Consider the following 24747-nt stretch of genomic DNA (forward strand, 5'->3'; position numbering starts at 1 on the left):
CTATGTCCACTTACTGGTGGAATGTTTGATTTTTGTGTTTCACTTGCATAGTGCAAGGGGTGGTTTGTCATTATGGATAAGTGAGATAATTATGTAAAAATCAGTGTTGTGGGAATGGTAGCAGGATGAAGATGTCTAGGAGAAAACAGATGATATTCTCATAGTGTCCGGTATGAAAGCTTAGAAAAGACACAAGACAGCATTAACATTTGTGATCTTGTTTTCCTGGATGTGGGTCTGTTCTTCACCCATGTGTGCCCTAACTCTCTATGTCTGATGGCAGTTACTTAATACAAATAAACAAGCGCTATTTGATATGGGATGTTAGGGGTTCAGGAATAGAGTCCTTGAACCCTAAACCCTTATTTGGTATCTACTTTTAAGCAAATTGGATTATAAGACTGAAGAAGGATAATTATTAAATATTTGTATTTGTTTAGGAATGTACAAAAGCAAGGGAAGAAAAACGAATACACCCACATGGTCTGAGAGCCCATGGGCCTAAAAGAAACATGAAAAGCAATTTAGAAAGATAAGAAAGTACAGAGAGCTCCTCTTGTGTGGAGAGCAGGAGGAAGCAGAGAATCCATGCGGGACCAGAACCTAGCAGTTCAAGAGCTGGTGCAGAGAGACTGCCCTTCCCTATAAACGTATTTATAACCTTGCTGTAGTGGGCTTTACCTACTGGCACAGGTGAGCCAGAGGTACAGCTGACTGGTCTGGGATAGAGGCTCTCAGGAAGAAGCCAACCATGATCCCAAGTTCTGGAGGGGTGGAACCTGACTAACCACAATGTCAGTATTAGATTTAACTTCTAGAAGAGACTTCCCTTCCCAGAGAGATTCAGGTTGTTTGTGGAATAGATCTAGGGAACAGATTAAAAAGTCATATCATACTTTGATTTCTAGCAAAGTGGAGACTGCAAAGATAGGTCCAAAGACATTTCTGTCTTTACATTCAGGTATCCAGTCACCGTAAACTACCAAATCAAGCTACCTCACTTTCTCTTATACTGCCATTTCAGTATGGAATAATCGACACCAACTTGCCAAAGTTAGAGTTCTGCTTTTAATTTATTTATTTTAACTTATTTATTTGAGAGTGATGGACAGAGCAACAGGCAGAGAGATAGAGAGAGAGAATGGGTGCTCCAGGGCCTCCAGCCACTGCAAATGAACTCCAGATGCGTGCGTCTCTTTGTGCATCTGGCTAACGTGGGTCCTGGGAAATAGAGCCTTGAACCGGTGTCCTTAGGTTTCACAGGCAAGCGCTTACCCGCTAAGCCATCTCTCCAGCCCATAGTTCTGCTTTTAGTAAAGGTGCCTTCCAACTTTACAGCAAAAAAACATATTCTTTCTTGATGATAATCACTGCATTTTACTTCACAGTCCTTGAATCAGCTTTTCTGGAAAATGTCAGCAGTCTCCAAGGAGCCATGTTCTCTGTCATTAGCAGCTGACACCTTTGTAGTGACGCCACTCCTCTTTGGTTTCTATGGTGACAGCACACTACCTCTAGTCTCCACCACTGGTTCTCTTAGAATCATGCGTACCAGGGGTTCTTTGCTTTTAGCCCTTATTTCTTTTCTCCCTTGAAATTTCATCTTCCACCACAACCTTCCTTGTAAACACCATAAATAATTCAAATTCATAGATAGTCTTTTATAACTCTGCTGAATGAATTCCAGATCTAAAAATCTAACAGTTTGAATTAGCATTTCAAGATTAGAATGGTGGATATGGACCCAGGGTCATCTCCTGTCCACATAGCATCTTCTCTGTCTCCTCTTGCACTATTAATCTTAATCCCACATGATCAAATCTGAACCCAGGAGGCATTCAGCTGTGGTACCACTCCCCCAGCTTCCTTTTCATCCAAGCAACAGAATTCATAAATTTTTTAGTATCTCACATCTCACCCAATCCAAGTGATCTTTATTTTTTGCCTAACGCTCATTCTCTGAGGTCGGAATGACCTCTGCTTGAAATAAAGAGTACATATAACAGGCACAGTCAAGCCATCGTGTCTGTCCTCTTTCTCTGCTTCCTAAGATACCCTGGGAACACTCCTGCAAATGGAAACTTACACTCACATCACCCTCTCAAATCTTCTTGCTAGGACATTTTAGGAAAGAAGGAACTGATCAGATCAGTTTCCAGAAGAATAGACCCCTGCCCACCATACATCCCAGAGGAGCACTTTCAACTCATCAGACCATTTTCAAAACTAACAAATACAAATTTTATATATTTTTTATGTATGGATGATGGAATTGTTAGCTAGAAATAATTAGCATAAGCAGCACCTCATTTTTGAGATGAGAACATTTCAGCTCTGTTCTCTGACCATGTTTTAGAGAGTATGTATACTTTGATGACCATCTCGACTATTTCTTCCCAATAACTCCCACTGTACTATGCTATCATTAGTTCAGCTTTTTACAAACAGAAAGTTCCATGCTGTATTTGTCTGCACTTGAATTACTGCAGTTACAGGTATACCCACATCATTGTATTGTAATGACTTATACGTGGATCAGGTGTTCTTTCTAATCAATGACACATGTTGATTTCTTATCTTGGCTATTATGGTGTTGTAGGGACTGAGAAGATTGCTCAGTGGTTAAAGATGCTTATTTGCAAAGCCTGCTACCCAGGCTTCATCCCTGTGAATATGGGCAGATATTCATTCGCAGTAGCAAGAGGTCCTAGAATGTCTCCTACTCCAACCACATGCAAATAAATAAATAAAAATCAATGATATTGGAATAAGCATGATAGTTTGGATGGTTTATTTTACATACTAGTTTAATTTCTCCTTTGCTATTTTCTGCAATAATAGGATTGCTGGATCATATATGTGGTAGTTCTATGTCTACTGTTTTGAGGAATCTCCATGCTATTTTCCTGAAAGGTTAATTTGCATTCCCAACAATAGCGTACAGGGTCCACTTTTGATCAAATCCTCTTCAAGATTTGTCTCTTCTTTTATTTTTTTTTTCAAAATAGCCACAGTTTTTGGGTGTGAACTGTTCTTTTATTGTGTGTGGTCTGTTTGTTGCATTTGTCCAGACAGCATCTTGCTACATTGCACAGGTAAACCAATCTTGACCTGCAACCACCTGATCCTCTTGTATGAGCCTCTCAAGTGCTGAGATTATAGTTGGCTTGAACCCCTTTCTCCTAAATTTTGGGGATGTTTAAATTTTTTGAAGTAACAATTATCATATTATTTCTCTTCACATATTGTTATAGCTAGTATGTAAAGATGATTTTTCCTTTTAAACATCATGCAAAAGATATAGGTGATTTACATGATGCTATTAAAATACTTGAGTATTCTCAATTTGACTATGTGTTCACTTCACCAGCATGTTTGAGAATTACATGTTTGGATGTTACTTATTACCACTTACTCTACTACCTTGAAGAACATATTTTTCCTTGGAAAGCAGTTGAGTTGGGATGAATATCCATGGCTCTTATTTTTTATAATCTCTTGTTAAGGACAGATTTTCCAGGTATAGAGTTCTGGTTATTGTTTTTTTTTTTGCCCTGTTTATAGTACTTTGTGCATATAATCCCACTTTTCTCCTGACCTATCTTAACTATCTGTTAATTGCTTCATTTTGTTACTTTCAAGAGCTTCAGTTTGTCTCTGCAATTTGATCATTTGCTTAGAATCCATCTTTGAACAGTCTTGTTTGGATTAAGTTGGATTAGAGACTTTACCTTCCTGAACTTGGGTATTTATACCTTTTCAGAGATTTTGAAAGTATTGTTCTGATTAATTTTACTCCATTGTCTTCCTCTTCTCTTTGTGAACTTCCATGACAATGGAAGTTTTTGTTTTGATGCTGTCCCATGCTAGCACAAAGTCTCCTCATTCCTTATCAATCTTTTCTCCTTCTGCTTAAATGACATGCTGTCATATCATCTATCTCTGAGATCACAGAATCTTCTGTATGGTCAGTTCTGTCATGGACACTCTTTTATCTTCCCCTTTATTCATTGTACTTGTCAGCTTTATCATTTTTTTACTTATTTTTTTTTACAAATAATTTCAGTATTGATTGCACTAAGTTGTATTTATTTTTTTCTTTAAATTCAACAACCTTTGTTGAAACAATCATTCTGAGCTCTTTGTTAGGCAGTTCTATTTTTCATATTTTTATTTGTTTGTTTGCAATCAGAGAGGAGAGGAAGAGAGAGAGGGAGAGAATACCAGGGTCTCAGGCACTACAAATGAACTTCAGATGCATGAGCCTCTGTGCAACTGGCTTTATGTGGGTACTGTGAATCTATCCTGGGTCCTTAGTCTCAGCAGGCAAGCACCTTAACTGCTGAACAATCTCTCCAGCCCATCAGGCAATTCTTATGTCTCTCTTGCTTTGGGATGAGCTACTTCTTTGTTTTCTATATTCATATTGCTTTATGTTGATGTCTGTGCATTTGAAGATTAGTGACTTATTCTAGTATTTGAAAGTCAGCTCTGTCTGGATTTGTTTCAGTTTAGGGAATGGACTACTGTTTGATGCTATAAGGAATGTATGTTTTAGTGGAAAAAATAAAAGAACATTTTAAAATAAGCTATTAGTCAATGAACAAAAAAATAAATATATGTTTATTTCTATGTATTAGTTATTCTACTAAATTCATTTTCTGATTAGGATAAAAAAAATTAGACAAGTTATGTTCATTAATTTTTTAAATATTTGGAAATATCAGTCCTATGTGCATATATTCAAGAAAGTATTAAATTTTAAGATGCACATCTCCTTAAATGTATTTTCTAATCTATCCATTTGTGTACTTAAAATGCCTATCTTGGTCAAAAAGCTATTTATTTTGAAATAATCAAGCTACTAATGTTAATAAGAAAAACAAGCACGTTTCATTGAGGTAGAATGTCATTAACTTTGATCCAGCTCTTGAGTTATTAGAAAATGCATATATCAAAAGACAGCGCTATTTCAAACTTTTCTTGTCATCTCTAAAGGGCAATAGAGAGCTAGGTATATGGCTCAGCAGTTAAAGGTGCTTGCCTGTGGAACCTGCCTTCCCAATTCCCTAATGCCCATGTACAAGGTGGCACATGCCTCTGGAGTTTCTTTACAGCAGCCCAGAGGCCATGACACACCAATTTTCTCACTTTATTTCCATATCTCTGTCGCAAAATAAATAAATTTTATCTTACTATTATTATTTATTTATTTTGGTTTTTCAAGATAGAGTCTCGCTCTAGCCAGTCTGACCTGGAATTCACTATGTAGTCTCAGCTGGCCTTGAACTCACAGTGATCTTCTTTCCTCTGCCTCCTGAGTGCTGGGATTAAAGGCGAGTGCCATCACACCCTGCCAATTAATACATATTTTTAAAGGCAGCAGAAGAGATAACACATGGAGGTAGAGATGTAGAATTAGTACAAAAGAGACAAAATGAAAACACTGACAACCTGATGGCTGTTCAGAACATGACTGACATAGAGTAGAATGTCTATTTAAGGTTCCAAGATACATAAATGGAACTTTGTTCAGCTTAGATTTCTCATATCTGCTTCTGATTTCCTTTGAGAGTCATGTGCAGAAGTGTTAATGTCCAAAATATTTTGACAGAAACCACTTAGGAAATCTAAATGTTGACTGGTATGATCATTTCCAGATAGAGTTACGTGTGTGGACTATGAGAACATTGGGATAGTTAATAAAAATATTTTGTAAGTGTTGAATTATCTAAATTAATATTTCTGCAGCTCATAGGAATCCTTTCACTTGGGGTTGAAGAGAAGTCTCAGTGGGTAAGAGCATTTGCTGTGCAAGCACTAGCACCTGACTTTGATCCCCAAAACCCATGTAGAAAGCCAATTCGGGCATGGTTGCATGTGCCTGTCACCCCAGCGTTGAAGAGGGGAGAGCCAGAATGACTGTTTGGGCTCCCAAGGCAACCAATCTGACCGGAGAAAAGCAACCAACCAAACAAAAACAGAGAGCTTCAGGTTCAGTGAGAGACCTCGTCTCAAGTAAATATGACAGAACAGGGATAGAGGGGGCATCCAGCACCTCCTCTGGCCGCAGCACATCTGTACATGAGCTGCGGCATCTGGTCGCACCCGTGCGCACGCTCAACCACATTCATATACACAGGCCTCCCATCATTTCTTGTGAGAAACTATAAAGTTTATCCATAATTGTCTCTAATTAACTCTCTAATCTTGGAAAATATGACTTTTACTCAAGAGTTTCTATATTTTCATTTATCAATGAATAAGGCTGGCACTAGATACTCACCAAATGGTTTCGCATTACTAACATGAAGTTGTTGAATAAAGAACTATCAAGAATATTAAGGACAGAATAAATAAACACACTGGCTCAATGAAGAAGTATGCATTAAACATATGATATGCAGTTGTCGCAAGAAAGAGAGACAGTTTGTGGAGGTCCATTAGAGAATGAATACATATTAGATGGAGATCTATTTTGTAAGAATTTTTTCCCACCATATAAAAACTCCACAGAACAACAACTGGGATCATGCTCCACTGTCTCTGATTCCATGTGTACAATTGTACTCATCCTTACACTGTTTTCCAAGAGCCAAGTTCACCATTATTGAATATAGTGAAAATGGAAGAAAACACTGACTTGGTACCTTGGAGAAGCATAAACTCTAGCTGCAAGAATTAAAACCCCAGTTGTGGGCAAACTTTGCAATTTAGTTTTCCTTTCTAACCTTCAAGTACTCTATAACTGTATACCTCAAGTACTCTATAAATGTATACCTCAGATCTCTAACGTGAATGCCACAGCAAGCCTCTTTATCCTCTAGTTCACCCCACATGAAAAATAAGGATAAGAGGGTTACTAGTAACTGAAAGCAGTGGGCACCAAGTGGGTTTCTTGTGTACAAACTAGGAGGTATGGTTACCATATTGGGATGTTTCTATTTCTTGCTTTTGAAATATGTTAATTTTAAATATTGTTTTATCATTTATTATAGAATAAACTCTACTACTATTTGGTCTGACTTATCCTTTCAATTGTTTTTTAATATATGTGTATGTGCATGTGCGCACACAGACACACACATGTGGGAACCAGATGGCAACACTGGGTATCTTCCTAAGGAATCTTGTGCATATCCTTTGAGACAGCATATTTCATTTTCTGGATCTTACCATTTCAACTAGACTGAGGACTTCCTGACTCCCTTTCCCAGTACAGGTGCAGACCGTATCACTCTGGTACTTATGTGGGTTCTGAGGATCAAACTCAGGTCCTCATTCTTGTGAGATAAGCACTTTACTCACCGAGCAATCTCCCTAGTCATGAATTAGATTGTAATAAAAACTCTGTCAGTAATTAGCCATGTGATTTTGCACAAACCATCGTTTTAGTTTCTTGGTTCTGGATTATTATAGTATCTGTTAAAAACAAACAAACAAACAATGCTTAGAATGCAATGGCATCTCAGAAAGGAAAAATGATTTTTTTTAACTAGAAAGATCTTCATGTATCAACCTCTCAGATTTGGGAGAGCATTCTCAATTGATTATAACTGTATGTTTCCTTCTACTGCCATACTTACTACTTTGGTCATATGTGATATAAATAATGGTAGTGAACATGTTCATTTCATATTCTCCCATCTGTTAAGTGCCATCTTATATTAATGTCCTCTGCCAAGGATGGACTTGCATCTCCCTGGCCTTGACAACAATGTTGAAGTATTGGATACTCTCAAAGACTTCAGAGGCACCTCACATGATGCCATGAGAGCCAAAAAAAAGTTCATTTACTTCAGAAACTGCAAATTGCTTCCTCCATGGAAATGCTCTGCTGACTTGACTTTAATAAGATTATACCACTTGCCTTTTCATGCATTTCTCCAGCTTTTCTTTTCTTCTTTGTGCACTTATCTTTCTTTGTTCAAGCTTTCAACCCTGGTGTCTAATGGGGGTCCACTCTGGCCCTTGTGCTTTTTCTGCCCAAGTTCCTTTCCTGAGTAACTGCCCCAGTCTCAACAGAATCTTCTTGCCAATGCTCAGACATCTACAAATCTTTACCAGCATCATTTATCTGAACATCAGGTCATATAATTAATTTTCAAGTAAACATCTTTTCATATAGCATCTAGAGTTACTTCTGTATCAATCTCATTTTACATCTTGTTGATTTTATTTCTTCAGATGGTTCCATCAATAAATACAATCATCTGTCTAGATACTCAGTTTAAAAATGAAGCAGCTAGTCTTTCTTTGCATAGGTTCAATCAATAGGTTATATCAGTTTTATTTACTAAGATGTATGCATTATTTTGAATCTATATCATCTGTCTATCTTCCCCTTCCCAATCCTAGTCAGACCTTTTAGTAAATATTTCCTGTATCATACAGTAGTTCTCTCTGTTTTTATTCTCACTGCTTCCTATTCTTCAACACAATAATAAATTTAGTCATACAATTTCCTTAACATCTGTCAGTCATCTCTCTTCATTTTCAGAAGTCTGTTCCGTACCAGACTTCATACCTAACTAAGGCCATCTTGATTTATCCTGCCCTAATGATTTCCTGGCAACATCTCTATCCTCAGACACATGTCTAATTTTCTTTTTATAGAACTCTTCTAATATTCTTTGCAGATACATATACACATATGGAAGAACTCATGACAATCTTCCTACATCAGCCTCCCAAGTGCTGGGATTAAAGGCATGAGCAACACACCAGGCAAAATACCATTTTTAATAATCTGATACATCACATATGCAGGACATATATTGAGTAAATGAATTTAATAGATGAATAAGTGAATTGTATTATTTCATACTTCAGAGTGGCCATGTAATGCTCTATACATTACACATTTGTCTTGATTACTGTTTCTTGTTTCTTTGTTACTTAGTTGTAACCTACCAAAAGAGAGTCACTCCTATTTACTAGGATTGTGAAAAAGGAAAACAAGAGTCTCAAACACAAACTTTTCTTTAGCACAGGAAGGCGGATTCTGTTATTGGCTATCACATGCTAATGATTTCTATCTAAGTGTGTGTGTGTGTGTGTGTGTGTGTGTGTGTGTGTGTGTGTGTTTTATGATGTTACTCTCTTTGGATTATTGGCCAATAACGATTTTATAATGTCACTTAACAGGCATAGTTATGTGAATTTATGTGAATGTACCCTTCCCCTGTGTATACAATTTGCTTGATCCTTTTAGAAAATTTAAAACAAAAATGCAACCCTCAACATGCAACTCATTTGTTTTAATGATAACTATAAACACTAGTTTGCTTAAAACATCCCTCCTGATTTATTAAAAGTAAAAATCTTGGACTCAGCACTTTGCTTTCTGCTCTCTTTGTAGTTTGTGGTTAGAGTCAATGTGCTTCATGCTTTACACATCAGCACCATCTGCATGCTAGAGCTCCAACATAAATCTCAAAATAGCTTTGTTGCAAGCAGAAATGGGCATTTATTAACTTTGGCAGGAACTGCACTCTGGAGTTACATTCAGTTCTGAAACTTGAATGGAAAAAATCTCCTTCTTGGGGAAGCTAGTCACGCAGGTTCCTAAGCTAAGTCTATTGTTAGAAGAAAGAGGTGCCAGGCAAGCACAGAATGCTGGGAACTCTGAGAGTTTGTGAGAGCTGTCCTGCAGTAATCTGGAACAGCTACCTAAAACAGCCTTACACATCATCAAGGAAAGGCTCAGCAGGGCATCTGCCATAGGCAGAAACCTACAAATCCACTTAGCCCTTTCACAAATGCTTTAGTATTCTCATGAAGTCACTAAATTCATGTCACTTAGAAGTCCTTTACAGTTTGATGAGGAGGGTCAACCCCAGTCAAGTCACAGTGTAGTGCCTGAGTACCCGACCCCTTTGCCTGTATTAGGTCAGTGTTTATTGGTTCTCGAGAGCTCTCCTTTTATCTAATAGTTAGCATGCTGGCTCCGGCTGAGTAACCCTACCAAGCCACCTCCGAATACCTAAAACTTCCTGTCCCAATAGCAACCCCTGTGCAACCTGAATAATTGTTCTATCGGTGGTCATGTCTCACTAGTATGCAAATTTGCCTCACCACACTTGGGCAGTGTTCTATCTTTATAGGCAGCTATTTCCATAGGATGGGAGCTCCCCCAGCATGCCAGGCTAGGATGATGGCTCTCTCAGTGTGCCAGGGTAGGATGTATGTTTGAATTTCTCACTACTCAGGCTACCAGAACATCAGAATGCAATGAAGAAGGGCCCTGTGGCACTTAGGTGCTCTTCACGGGCCAAAGAATCTCATGGGAGCAGGATAGTGTGTTTAAAATTTTTATTGAGAACCTTCCTGTTTACTGAATTTCTTTGAGGAATCCATGTATTAATAGACATGAATCACCTTTATTCTCTCTCAGTCTCACAAAACTATTGCTTTTCAGTACTGAACTCTGGTACTAGAACCTCCATAACTCTTGCCTACACTCAATCCTCTCCTGTCTAAGATAGCTCATTTGTCAAACTTTTCTCTTCCTCATAGTAATGTATTTTTAATTTCTATTTATTTATGTGTTTATGTGGGGGAGGGGGAGAGAGAGAATGGGTGCTCCCAGGCCTCCAGCTGCTGCAAACTAACCCAAGACACATGTGCCACCTTGTACATCTGGCTTACTTGGGTCCTGGGGAATTGAACCTGAGTTCTTGGGCTTCATAGGCAAGTGCATTAACTGCTAAGGCATCTTTCCAGCCCTAACATGTTTTTTGATAACTTTTTTTTTTTTCATTCTGTATTATGTAGGCCTACTTTAGAGCTACCCTAGCTTCCACAATGGATCCTCCCAGGTGCACATACAATTAACTGGAAAGCTTATCTGAGAACATCTATCCTGAGAGGCATATGGGTCTGTGAAAATATGCCCTGCTCATATCCAGACTTGACATAGGAAAAGTTGTGACTGTGTTGAGTCAGAATGAAGGCTTTGTCATTTCAGAAAACTAACTCAAGGGCCACTCAGAAGTCAAAGCAACCCACTTCTATAATTAACTGGAAGTTTCTTCTATCTGAGAGGAGAAATAATAGGACCATTTCAACATAGGCTTTATATATAAAGTCATGTCATAATGTTTTAAGAAAAAATGATCAATGTAAATTTTCTTTGCACTAGGCTTTTGGGGGGTTTTCTAGGTAGCATCTCATTCTAGACAGGAATTTCCTCTGTAGTCTCAGTCTGGCCTCAAACTCACAGTAATCCTCCTAACTTCTCCTCTCCAGTGCTGGGATTAAAAGCATGCTCAAATTCACCTGGCGGCACTGGTAACTCATACTGTGTAGTCTGTTGAGAGACATTATAGACTGCTCTTCAGATAAGGTCTAAATGGAACAAGAACTTATCAACTTGGGAGAGTATCAGGACAGGTCGTGTGGCCAGAAGAAACTTATATAAGGTTGTGATCACCACCAAAATTAATGAATGGTGATGTATTTTCATGTATTGTAAGAGTTTCATTAGGTTTAGGCAATTATACAAAATGTATTATTTGTTTATATTCTGCAGCCTCCACCTCAGATCTATGACAAGCAGCTGGATGAAAGGGAACACACCATTGAAGAATGGAAAGGTGAGTTTACTCTTTAAAAATGTGTACCTTTTGCTTTATTGAAACTCAGAATGCGCAAAGTATCTAATCCTCTCTAAATCCTATATTCAGGATTCAGAAAGTATTATCATCTTCAATTTACTAGTAGATAAATTTTAAAGGGCTGTGACTAGACCGGTGATGGAACTCAATTGGTAGACTATTTGCCTAGTATATACAAGGCTCCGAGTTCAGTCCCCAGCACTGCAATAAACAAATCAGTGACACAAAAATAAAGAGTGATTGTCTTCAAAGCTACTCAGACTTCATGTCTTTTCCTCTTGGTAGCAATATTATATCTGCTCAGAAATGAAAAGTAGTAATTGTTGACACCTGCATCCAGTAGTGCTAACAGTGTTTGCCAAGGTAAAGGTCAAGCTTTATTCAAAATTTCAAAGTCAAACTTCCACGTATGTATACAAAGTGACAATTCAACTTGAAATGTACATAAGCATGAGAAAATGAAATTTAGTTAACATGAATTAGTTATTGCATTTTCATAACTTGAGAGTTTAAGTATAATGTATATCTAAGGGGTTTGTTTCTCTTTAAATTAAAAAAAAATCAGTCAATGTATCATCCATATTTTCTTCAATAAAACTGCTCTAAATTTATACTGCATTTTCAAAATTATGTTCTGATTGAAACAAAGCAGAAAACCAGTAAAATATATATAAAAACTTTTCAAACTAATATAACTACAGAGAAGAATGAATGCAGGAAATATGGAAACTATCAAATGATTAGAACTAAGTGGAGAAGAACTTAAAGGGAAGGTAATTTTGAGCTTCCTTTAAAGAACTAAAAAAATACAGTTTGGGAAAAGAAAAACACAAGGTGAAGGCTCCATGGGGAGAAGGATTGGTAGGAATAAGGAAAATTTGTTATAAAGAGCTTCCACTGGTCACTGGACGTAACAGTGAAGTAGAAAAATGAGCAAATGAACTAAAAGTTTATGGCAGATGATATATGGAAAGAGCTTGCTTTGGTTTAAGTAAAAACAGGACATTACTAGAAACAGATCAATAGTCAGGTAATAGGATGTACCTCTGTCATTTGAGAATGAGGTACACTCACTGAACCAGACAAAATGTACCCATAAAGGATGGTAGTCATATAAAATGTATACCACCGTCAAGGAGAATGAGAAAGGCTGCGTGACTTTTACCACAAGGGGGCAAGATAAAAAAGAACTAAAGTTTTCCAACTTTAGCTGTAACAATGAGAAAGCCAAAAATAATGCCAGGTTGGGAATTAACAGAATGAAGTTTGTAGTATATTGGGATTTGGATGTGCTTAGGTTTACATACCCAAGCTGTAAGTCTGAAAGAAAGATGATTTATGATATGGAAGTCATAAGAATTGATTATCATTTAAAGTTATGAGAATTTGCACAAAGGAGCTAAATATAAAAGAAAAATGAATTTTTGAAGTTAGAAATTTTTTTGAGAATAAAAGTCAGCAAGTGAAGATTTCCTATCACATCAAAGGCTCCAGGTTTCCTCTCTATGCCACAAAAATAAACAACCAAATGGATCTGTTAAAAATTAATAATTGATAGCAATAGAAGGAATGAGTCCTCAAGAATTCAGAAAGTTATAATAAACTTTTCTTGTAGTTATTTATTTAACTACTGTATTGAGGCTCTACTTCTGCCAAGTTCTATGCTAAAGGTAAGGAAATATAGTAGAATATTTAGAAATATCCCAGTAATTTCACAATTCACTCAAATCAATTAAAATACTCTTATTTATCACTAACTAGTAAAATTATAGACTGAGGACATATTTTTATAATAACATGGACAACTGTTTCTTACAGAACTTATCTATAAGGAAGTAATGAATTCAGAAGAAAAGACTAAAAATGGCGTAGTAAAAGGACAGCCTTCTCCTTCAGGTACTCACTCTCAGTGAATAACCAATAAACCAGTACTTTTGTGTTTGCTTGACCTATGAAGGGGGATTTGTCACCAATTTGGAGCCTGGTAACAAATACAAATTATTATTACACTGTTATCTTACTTTTACTTATTCTGATCACATACTTTCAATCTCACCATTATAATTTTGTTGACCTAGCTCAGTAAATTTTTACAGAATTGGCTTTCAGGTAGAGGGATCCTGCAGATATTTTAGCATGAGCTGGTCAAAGGTAAAGGCTGATCATGAAAATGTGATGCTCTAGTGCCCTCTTGACCACTAGGCCAGGGGAGGAGTCAAGATTCCAACATTCCAGCCAGAATCTCTTCTCTCACTCAGTCTCAATGTTGAACTTTTTCAAAATTTGGTATAACAAAAATGGAATCATCTTCTAAGATAGATTCTAAATAAAATCAGCTTAGATAACCTTTAATTTGTCATCTGCAGATTCAAATATACGTTTGTACTTACATAATTTTTACTGATCTTGTATTACACTTTGAGTTTGCTTGAAATACTTTACTTCCATTTGTTAATACTATATTTTCCTAAGACCTGTGTTCTAAACATGAAGCCTTTTAATGAATGTGAGGGATTATTTTTAGGTTTAAATATTGTACTTATGCCTCAAGAAGGAAGGGTGAAAATAACTAGTTAAGACAAAAACTCAATTGGATGTAATATTTAATAAACAAATGTACTATAAATGTTTTAAGGATAAAGTTATAGGATGAGATAATCAATTCTTTGTAGCAATGTTTCCTTCCTTCCTTCCTTCCTTCCTTCCTTCCTTCCTTCCTTCCTTCCTTCCTTCCTTCCTTCCATCTTTCTTTCTTTCTTTCTTTCTTTCTTTCTTTCTTTCTTTCTTTCTTTCTTTCTTTCTTTCTTTCTTTCTTTTTGGGTTTTTCAAGGTAGGGTCTCACTCTAGCCCATGCTGACCTGGAATCTGCTATGTAGTCTTACACTGGCCTTGGAGTCAATAGAGTTCCTCATACCTCTGCCTTCCAAGTGCTGGGATTAAAGGCTTGTGGCCACCATGCCTTATGGCAATACTGTTCTTTAACTTGCAACCTTAGCCACTATCACATCCATACAGACATAGTTCAGCCATTTCTTGATTTTCTCTCTAATAGACATGAGGCTTATTTTAGTTCATGATTGCAGAGAAATCAGTCCAAATGGCAGGGAGAGAGTGGCAAAGCAGAGCAGTTCATATCGTGAACTGCTAAGAAGATGACAAAGGGGTTTTTTGTTTGTTTGTTTGTTTGTTTTTCATTGTTTCTGTTTTCCTCTCCAAGCTCAATTCTCCCCTTAGTTAATCTTCTGTAAATGTAAAACACAGATACACTCAGAGAAATATTTCAATATCCTAGGCTATTCAAAATCTACTTATGGGACTTCCGGTTAAGATGGCGGCGTAGGTACCACGCTAAAGCAGCCTAGGGGGGAAAAAGACCAAAAAAACTCAGCAAAATACACACTTTTACTAAAAAGTGAGGTGTATAGGTAATTGAAGCGGCAGTGGAGAAGTAGAAGAGTTATAGAGCATCCAGAGCCTGTACAGGCGGGAAAAGCGGCTCCGGCAGCTCGGCCAACCGCCGCGGCCGTGGCGCAGCAGAAAACTGCCAGACTCGGCTTGAGCCGCAGGAAAAGCCAGGTGCGGGATTTTCCCCTCACACCGCGCACTCCGCAACTGGGGACACGTGAGGGGAGAGCGGCAGCGGGCAGCGGAGGAGCAGACCGTGAGGTAGAAGAACACGTGAAACAGCGAGAGAACCAGAGCAGCCGCGGCTCCCTCCCCTCCCCCACCGCCTGAGCCCAGCTCCAGCAAACAGAGCAGCGGCCCGGGACCTGGCCACGCCAACTTGGGCTGACAACGGGACCCAAGCAGGAGCAGAGTTCCGGAGCAACATCAGCGGCTCCAGCACCGGTACCAGCGGCCCCAGCAGCAGCAGACCCAGAAGCGGCAGCAGCGGCAGATCCCACAGCAGCAGCTTCAGGGGGAGCAGCAGCAGTGGACACAGCAGCAGCAGCTTCAGCAGCAGTGGTGGCTCCAGCAGTGGCAGCTACAGCAGCAGCAGAGGCAGCAACAGCAGCTCAGTTTGCCCCATAGGAAAAGCAAGTGCCCAGCTCCAAAAATCAGAACAGCAGCCCGACGACCCAGGCAGCAACTTGACTGTGACTAAAATCACCCAAGGTAACTGGGATTGCACCAGGGAAGGGTCTCACTTGGCCACAAGCTGACTTGGATCCCTCAACAGACCAGAAATCTAAACCTCTTTGTTGATAGAGGATCTGGTCATTATAATAACTACTCTTGCATACATACTCGTGCCTGTTTTTGATTGAATGTGTACAGTGTTTAGTTAAATTTTAGAATCTACCTGTATTTTATTCCACTCAGCCTGCTTGAATACTCCTATAGCAGGGAAACTCAACCCCTAAGAACATCTTTGTAGATACTCTGAGAGTTTTAAGAGCCACACCTAATACCTTAAGGCCCTACCCTGAAAATATATTACATCAAATCAATTGATACAGCTAAGAATACACAGCTAGCTAGAAAATCCAAGCATTAACTTAATCCAAGATGCAAAAATAAATACATTATAACACAAGAAACGCTAAAAAGCAAGACGATATAAATCCACCTAAAAGTATTAATGCATCAGAAATGTCCTCCAGTGAGAAAAAGTTAGAGGAAATGCCTGAGAAAGAGTTCAAAAGAATAATTATAAATATGTTCAAAGAGGTCAAAGAACACACAAAAACAATCAAAGAAGAAATCAAAGAGGAAATCAAAGGAATCAAAGAAGAGGCAGGACACCAATTTAATGAAATAAAGAAGGTAATACAAGACATAAATAGGGAAATAGAAATAATAAAGAAAAACCAGTCAGAATTACTAGCAATGAAGAACACAGTTAATGAAATAAAAAACTCTGTAGAAAATCTCACCAGTAGGATGGATGAGGGAGAGGACAGAATATCTAAGCTAGAAGACCAGGTGGCAGACCTAATGCAGTCCAACAAAAAGAAAGACAAACTTATAGAAAAGTATGAGTGGGAATTTCAAGATATTCGGGACACTATGAAAAGATCCAATATAAGAATTCAGGGCATAGTAGAAGGAGAAGAACTCCACTCCAGAGGCATAGTAGGCATCTTCAACAAAATCATAGAGGAAAATTTCCCCCAAATTGGGAAAGAGGTGCCAATACAGATACAGGAAGCCTTTAGAACCCCAGCCAGACAAAACCCAGAAAGAACCTCCCCTCGCCATATTATAATCAAACTTCCAAACACACACACCAAAGAAAAAATATTGAAAGCAGTTAGAGAGAAAAATCAAGTTACCTACAAAAGCAAGCCCATCAGGATTACAGCAGATTATTCAACACAAACTTTTAAAGCCAGAAGGGCTTGGAGTGATATATTCCAAGTTCTGAAAGATAACAACTGTCAACCAAGGTTACTTTATCCTGCAAAGTTATCCATTCAAATAGATGGAGAAATAAAGACATTCCATGACAAAAGCAGGTTAAAGGAGTATTTGAAGACAAAACCAGCTCTACAGAAAATACTTGATAGAATCCTCCATGCTGAACAAAAGGAAAAGCACACATATAAGGAACCTAGAAAAAACCAGCTATACTCAAATACCAGTTAACAGAAGAGAGCACAGGTAGAACCAGAAACACACACACAAAAAAAAATGGCAAACATAAATACACACCTTTGTATATCAACAGTCTCAATGCCCCAACAAAAAGACATAGATTTGTAGACTGGGTCAAAAAGCAGGATCCTACAATTTGTTGTCTCCAAGAAACTCATCTTTCTACAAAGGATAGATATTATCTTAGGGTGAAAGGTTGGAATACGGTGTTTCAAGCAAATGGGCCTAGAAAACAAGCAGGGGTTGCTATCCTAATATCAGACAGGGTAGACTGTAGTCCATCGTTAGTCAAGAAAGATAAGGAAGGTCACTTTATATTGATTAAGAGCACACTCCAACAGGAGGACTTTACAATCCTAAAGATATATGCACCTAACATGGGGGCTCCCAAATTCGTCAAACAAACACTATTAGAACTAAGGTCACAGATAACACCAAACACAGTGGTGGTGGGTGACTTTAACACCCCACTCTCATCAATTGACAGGTCATCCAGGGAAAGAATAAACAGAGAGGCATCTGGACTAAATTAGGTTATAGAAGGAATGGACCTAACAGATATATATAGGACATTTCATCCAAAGGCTGCAGAATATACATTCTTTTCAGCAGCACATGGAACATTCTCTAAAATAGACCATATATTAGGACACAAAGCAAATCTTAACAAATTCAGGAAAATTGAAATAATTCCTTGCATTCTATCTGACCACAATGGAATTAAACTACAAATCAGTAGCAAGAAAGGCTATAGAGCATACACAAAATCATGGAAACTAAACAATACACTACTAAATGATGAGTGGGTCAATGAAGAAATCAAAAAGGAAATCAAAAAATTTATAGAGTCAAATGATAATGAGAACACAACATACCAAAATCTCTGGGACACAATGAAGGCAGTTCTAAGAGGTAAATTTATAGCCTTCAGTGCCTATATTAAGAAATTAGAAAGGTCGCAAGTAAACGACCTAATGCTTCGCCTTAAAGCCTTGGAAAAAGAAGAACAAGGCAAACCAAAAATCAGTAGACGGGAAGAAATAATAAAGATTAGGGCAGAAATTAAAGAAATAGAAACAAAAAGAACAATCCAAAGAATTAATGAAACAAAGAGTTGGTTCTTTGAAAGGATAAACAAGATTGATAAACCCTTAGCAAATCTGACCAAAAGAAAGAGAGAAGAGACACAAATTAATAAAATCAGAGATGAACAAGGTAACATCACAACAGATTTCAGAGAAATTCAAAAAATCATAGGGACATACTATAAAAGCATATACTCCACAAAGTATGAAAATCTGAAAGAAATGGATGATTTCCTTGATCTATATGACCTACCTAAATTAAATCAAAATGAGATTAATCACTTAAATAGACCTATAACAAACATGGAGATCCAAACAGTTATCAATAATCTCCCAACTAAAAAAAGCCCAGGCCCGGATGGATTCACTGCTGAATTTTACCAGACTTTTAAGGAAGAGCTAACACCATTGCTTCTTAAGCTTTTCCAGGAAATAGAAAAAGAAGGAATTCTACCAAACTCCTTCTATGAGGCCAGCATCACCCTGATACCAAAACCAGGCAAAGATAGAACAAAAAAAGAAAATTACAGACCAATCTCCCTCATGAACATAGATGCAAAAATTCTCAACAAAATATTGGCAAACAGAATACAAGAGTATATCAAAAAGATCATTCACCCTGACCAAGAAGGCTTTATCCCAGAGATGCAGGGATGGTTCAACATACGCAAATCTATAAATGTAATACATTACATAAACGGGTTGAACGACAAAAATCACATGATCATCTTATTAGATGCAGAGAAAGCATTTGACAAAATCTAACATCCCTTCATGATAAAAGTCCTACAGAGACTGGGAATAGAAGGAACATATCTCAATATAATAAAGGCTATTTATGACAAGCCTACAGCCAACATACTACTAAATGGGGAAAAACTGGAAGCTTTTCCACTAAAATCAGGAACAAGACAAGGGTGTCCACTGTCCCCACTTCTATTTAATATAGTTTTGGAAGTCTTGGCCATAGCAATAAGGCAAGAGACACACATAAAAGGGATACAAATTGGAAAGGAAGAAATCAAGTTATCATTATTTGCAGATGACATGATTCTATACATAAAGGACCCTAAAGACTCTACTACCAAGCTGTTAGAGCTGATCAAAACCTACAGCAATGTAGCAGGATACAAAATAAATACACAGAAATCAGTAGCCTTCATATATGCTAACAACAAACACACAAAGGATGAAATCAGAGAATCACTCCCATTCACAATTGCATCAAAAAAATAAAATACCTTGGAATAAACCTAACCAAGGAAGTAAAGAATCTATACAATGAGAACTTTAAAACTCTCAAGCGAGAAATTGCAGAAGACACTAGAAAGTGGAGAAACATCCCTTGTTCCTGGATTGGAAGAATCAATATCGTGAAAATGGCAATCTTACCAAAAGCAATCTACACATTTAATGCAATCCCTATCAAAATTCCAAAGGCTTTCTTCATGGAAATAGAAAAAACAATCCAAAAATTCATTTGGAATCACAAAAAACCTCGAATATCTAAAATAATACTGAGCAACAAAAAAGAGGCTGGTGGTATCACCATACCTGATTTTAACCTATACTACAGAGCCATAGTAACCAAAACAGCATTGTACTGGCACAAAAACAGACATGTAGATCAGTGGAACAGAATAGAGGACCCAGATGTAAGCCCAAGTAGCTATAGCCACCTGATATTCGATAAAAATGCCAAAAATACTCATTGGAGAAGAGACAGCCTCTTCAGCAAATGGTGCTTTGAAAACTGGATAAATATCTGCAGAAGGATGAAAATAGATTCTTCTCTCTCGCCATGCACAAGAATTAAGTCCAAATGGATTAAAGACCTTAACATCAGACCGGAAACTTTGAAACTGCTAGAGGAAAAAGTAGGGGAAACCCTTCAACATATTGGTCTTGGCAAAGACTTTCTGAATACAACCCCAATTGCTCAGGCAATAAAACCACAGATTAACCACTGGGACCTAATGAAATTACAAAGATTTTGCACCGCAAAGGACACAGTGAAAAAAGCAAAGAGGCAACCTACAGAATGGGAAAAAATCTTCGCCAGCTATATATCTGATAGAGGATTAATATCTAGGATATACAAAGAACTCAAAAAGTTAAATAATAAGGAATCAAACAAGCCAATCAAAAAATGGGCTATGGAGCTAAATAGAGAGTTCTCAAAGGAAGAAATATGAATGGCATATAAGCATCTAAAAAAATGTTCTACGTCACTAGTCATCAGGGAAATGCAGATTAAAACTACATTGAGATTCCATCTCACTCCTGTCAGATTGGCCACCATCATGAAAACAAATGATCATAAGTGTTGGTGGGGATGTGGAAAAAAAGGAACCCTTCTGCACTGCTGGTGGGAATGTAATCTGGTCCAGCCATTGTGGAAAACAGTGTGGAGGTTCCTAAAACAGCTAGAGATTGATCTACCATATGACCCAGCTATAGCACTCCTAGGCATATATCCAAAGGACTCATCTCATTTCCTTAGAAGTACATGCTCAACCATGTATATTGCTGCTCAATTTATAATAGCTGGGAAATGGAACCAGCCTAGATGTCCCTCAACAGATGAGTGGATAATGAAGATGTGGTACATTTATACAATGGAGTTCTACTCAGCGGTAAAGAAAAATGAAGTTATGAAATTTGCAGAAAAATGGATGGACCTGGAAAGTATTATACTAAGTCAGGTAACCCAGGCCCAGAAAGCCAAGCGCCACATGTTCTCTCTCATATGTGGATCCTAGCTACAGATGACAGGGCTTCTGTGTGAGAATGAAAATACTTAGTAGCAGAGGCCAGTAAGTTGAAAAGGAGACATAAAGGGTAGAGAAAGGAAGGGAGGAGGATACTTAATAGGTTGATATTGTCTATTTGTAATTACAATGATTGTAATGGGGAGGTAATATGATGGAGAATGGAATTTCAAATGGGAAAGTGTGGGGGTGGGGAGGGAGGGAATTACCATGGGATATATTTTATAATCATGGAAAGTGTTAATAAAAATTAAAAAAAAAAACATGCTAAAAGCAAAAAAATAAAAATCTACTTATGTTGACAATCAAGGTAAATATTAAAGACCATATCTTGTCAAGTTGACACCCAAATATATTGTTTTAAAAAATAACATCTGATTCCTAGTACCAAAAAGTGTGTCATATTCATCTCATAATGCACAGTTCATCCAACCTGTAAGTATTAATGGTTCCAACATCATTTGAGGGCCTAAATGCAGAGTTTCTACAGAGTCAGGACAAACTCATAACTGTGAGCCCTTTCAAAATCAGAATGAAAGTTCAAGACATTAAATATAAGGCGGCATGAAATAAATATTAACATTTTAAAGGGGGAGAATGGGGACATGAAAAGTAAGGATGTAACTGAAGCAATATTGAACCAGGGCAACATTAAATCCCATAGTTCTATGTCCAGCAAATAGCACATGTAGTCATGATGGGAGCTCCAGTGGGCAGCTCTGTACATAAGGTCTTGCTGTTTGTAGCATACCTGCCTTCTCTCTTGAGCAGGCTCCATCCCTTACCTAATACTTGCTTTTTCAGATGCTCTGCATTATTATTATATCCCAAATGGCTTCCATTTTACTTCTGCCTTTATCATCACAGCTTATTATACTACTCTCTCAAGAACTCCCTATAGGGAATCTGACTTTGCTACACACTTCCTGGCTTTCCAGACCTTCCTTAAATCTGGGTGGAAGCCTCCCTGACTCTGTAACTCACTCTTGCATTCTTAATTTATGTTCAACCAGCCCTGTGTTGATGATGCCAAGGTCAGATGGCAGCAAGGGCAATAGGCAGATCTTTCTAGACCATGCTTTCAGTAGCATACGCATGACAGGATAATTGAACCTCATGGTCCTATGTTAAACAGAGCACCACGAAGGCACTCTGTTCTCAAGGGAAAATCTTTCAATTTTTAAACTCTGAATTCTAGGACATGTGGAATCTGGACATCTCCTGAAATACCCTCAGGATATCCTTCTTGTAGTATCAGTACAAGACATTTAGCTTTTTATGTTATTGCAAATTTTCAAACCTATTTTCTACAACTTTAACCTTGCTCCTTTTCTGGCCAAATTGTTCACTTTCCAAGTCCTTCTGTTTTGTTTTTGGCTTCTGATTATGACCATAAACCTGGCTAAGAACAGGTGAATGGAATTATGCCCTAATATATTGATTGCAATATTAGTTCATTATTTTTCAGCTCAGCTTTATTCACAGTTTCAGGAAATAGATAAAATGTAGACAACATTTGCCAGAAGGTAGCACAAATAGCATCTCATCCAATTCTTAATAAAGTCTTCATTACCATTGGAAAACTCACATCATCTTTATTTCTATCATTCTGACCTTCCAATAGAATCATCCATTTAGTTCTACTTTCAACATCCTAAGTCTATGTCATACATCTCCAGTCTCCACCAAGTTCTTCTGGAGAACCACTTCCAAAAGCAAAAGACCCAAGTGTTCAAGTTTAGTAACCTAAAGGTCTAATTTCTGGTTTATTTATACACATAATTTATTATGTGTAATACTTACTTTTCATCATAATGACAAAAATACTTGACAAAGATAAGTTCAAGACAGTTTATTCTGACTTACAGCATCAGTGTTCAGTCCATTGTGATGAGGAGGGAATGGCAGAGCAAGTCACAGCATGGAGGCCAGATAGCAGAGAAGGGGGCGGGGTCTGATATTCTCCTGTGTTTATCTTTTTTCCCTTCTACATGTCTTGAGGTCTTCCATCAGCCTATAGGATGGCACTACTCACACTCCTTCAGATAATCTTACAAAAAATTCCCTCGTAGACATACCCTGAGGTGTATCTCAATATCCAGGCTATTCTACACCCAGGGAAATTTGCAATGAAGATTAACCATCACAGAGGTTAAAAGGAAGCACCAGTTGGCCTCTTCCTTATTCATTCTAACACCTGGATTGATACAATTCTGCAGACATTTTTAACTGATCTGTACCCTCTGTCCTCTGATTAATAAACTCACAGGCAGAATCTAACCGGCTAAAGATGCCACTTGCTAAGGCAAAAAGACTCCTAAAGAATTTTGAAATAATGACCAGAATGCATTTTTCTGTAATCATTAAGAAACTTAAATAGCAGTGTCTAATAAAGGACCTCACATCTCAGGCTAGGGCAGGACTTTCTGTAGCAGAATCGGCTCTATCCATCTTTAGTTCCAGCTATCACTCATTTCCTTCCTGGGCTACCTTGTTGCAAAAGCCTTCTCAGAACATTCCAAAGAATAGACTCATTCCTTCCTGCATTTCCCACTAGTCCTTGTGTTTCAAATATTGGACCTCTCACCTTATGAACTTTATTTTATAACAAGTTCATTGGGAAGATTGTATGCATTCATCTTTGCACATCACGCAGTGAAAACTGTCACTTGGTTTCTCTCAGCATATGTTTGGTGCTATTCCAAAGATAAAATTCAAAAGAGGATCATAGCATTAATATAGTATGTGATTCCATATGTTCTTATACCACAATTATAAATATTTGTTTACCATGCCAATCTCTATAAAGAACAGGCCATGTATAAAATACATGTTGTCACTTTTGGCCTTTGTCACTTTTCAGGTAAGGGTTTCCTTCTTTTAGGTGGTGGTCTGATTCATTCAATTTGTGAAATGCACATTCCTGAGCCCTTTTTTTTTTTCAGTCCTGAGTAGTTTAGTGTATTACTAGTTATTTCTAATATATATCAGTTAAGTTCATCTAAGTGAGATGGCTTAGCCACTTTTTAACCATTCCAATCACCTGTAACAACCATAAATTCCCCATCTGACATGTAGGCCCTAAACTATAATTATCTGGCTTAACCAAGAGCTAACTATTTGTAGATTCAGTATTTTAGTGGATGATTTTAGAGGGACACAAATTTGTGACTTCATTTAGTAACGCATGGGTCTTATATCTTATATGACACATTTATGTATGATAATATTTGTAGATGCCAAGGAGAGACTTATGGCAACTGTGTGTTATAGCTGGCTCCTACTAGCTCATGAGAACTACTGAATACACCTCTTTCCCAGTGACAGCTTCTTGACCTCATGTTGATTGCTTGAAGTCCACTAGGGAAGATTTACAACATGGGAATTAGTAGACCCCATAAATCAGGGTGTTTTTCTCCCTTGAGAGCCATCTGAGATTTTTTTTAACCCATGCACCATGCTAGTAAGTGTGTATGTGGATGCATACAGTAGCCTAGGCTAGGGAGAAAAACTGATTACAGAACAAAAAGCTTTTCAAAAGACATCCTTTTGGCATTTTTCATTCTAGCCACTTTCTCTCATTAATGTTGCGTTACTATATATCTTACTCTGTAAGTAGTTAAGATAGTAGCAAGAAAACCAGTTAACACATTTCTTCAGGAACAAAGTGGTTCT

The 24747-nt window shown here is 37.7% G+C and overlaps 1 protein-coding gene across 7 annotated transcripts in view; it reads left to right on the forward strand.

Moving 5' to 3' along the window:
- The window catches only part of Mapk10 (mitogen-activated protein kinase 10), a 302698-nt gene that overhangs the window by 271493 nt on the left and 6458 nt on the right, over nt 1-24747 (forward strand). For all 7 annotated transcript variants that reach the window (XM_004661592.2, XM_004661594.2, XM_004661591.2 and 4 more), the window contains 2 exons: nt 11534-11597; nt 13437-13514. In XM_004661592.2, the coding sequence (XP_004661649.1) occupies nt 11534-11597; nt 13437-13514 (142 nt within the window). The remainder of the gene's footprint in view (nt 1-11533; nt 11598-13436; nt 13515-24747) is intronic.

The sequence above is a fragment of the Jaculus jaculus genome, chromosome 2, assembly GCF_020740685.1.
Source record: "Jaculus jaculus isolate mJacJac1 chromosome 2, mJacJac1.mat.Y.cur, whole genome shotgun sequence".
Taxonomy (NCBI): Eukaryota; Metazoa; Chordata; class Mammalia; order Rodentia; family Dipodidae; genus Jaculus; species Jaculus jaculus.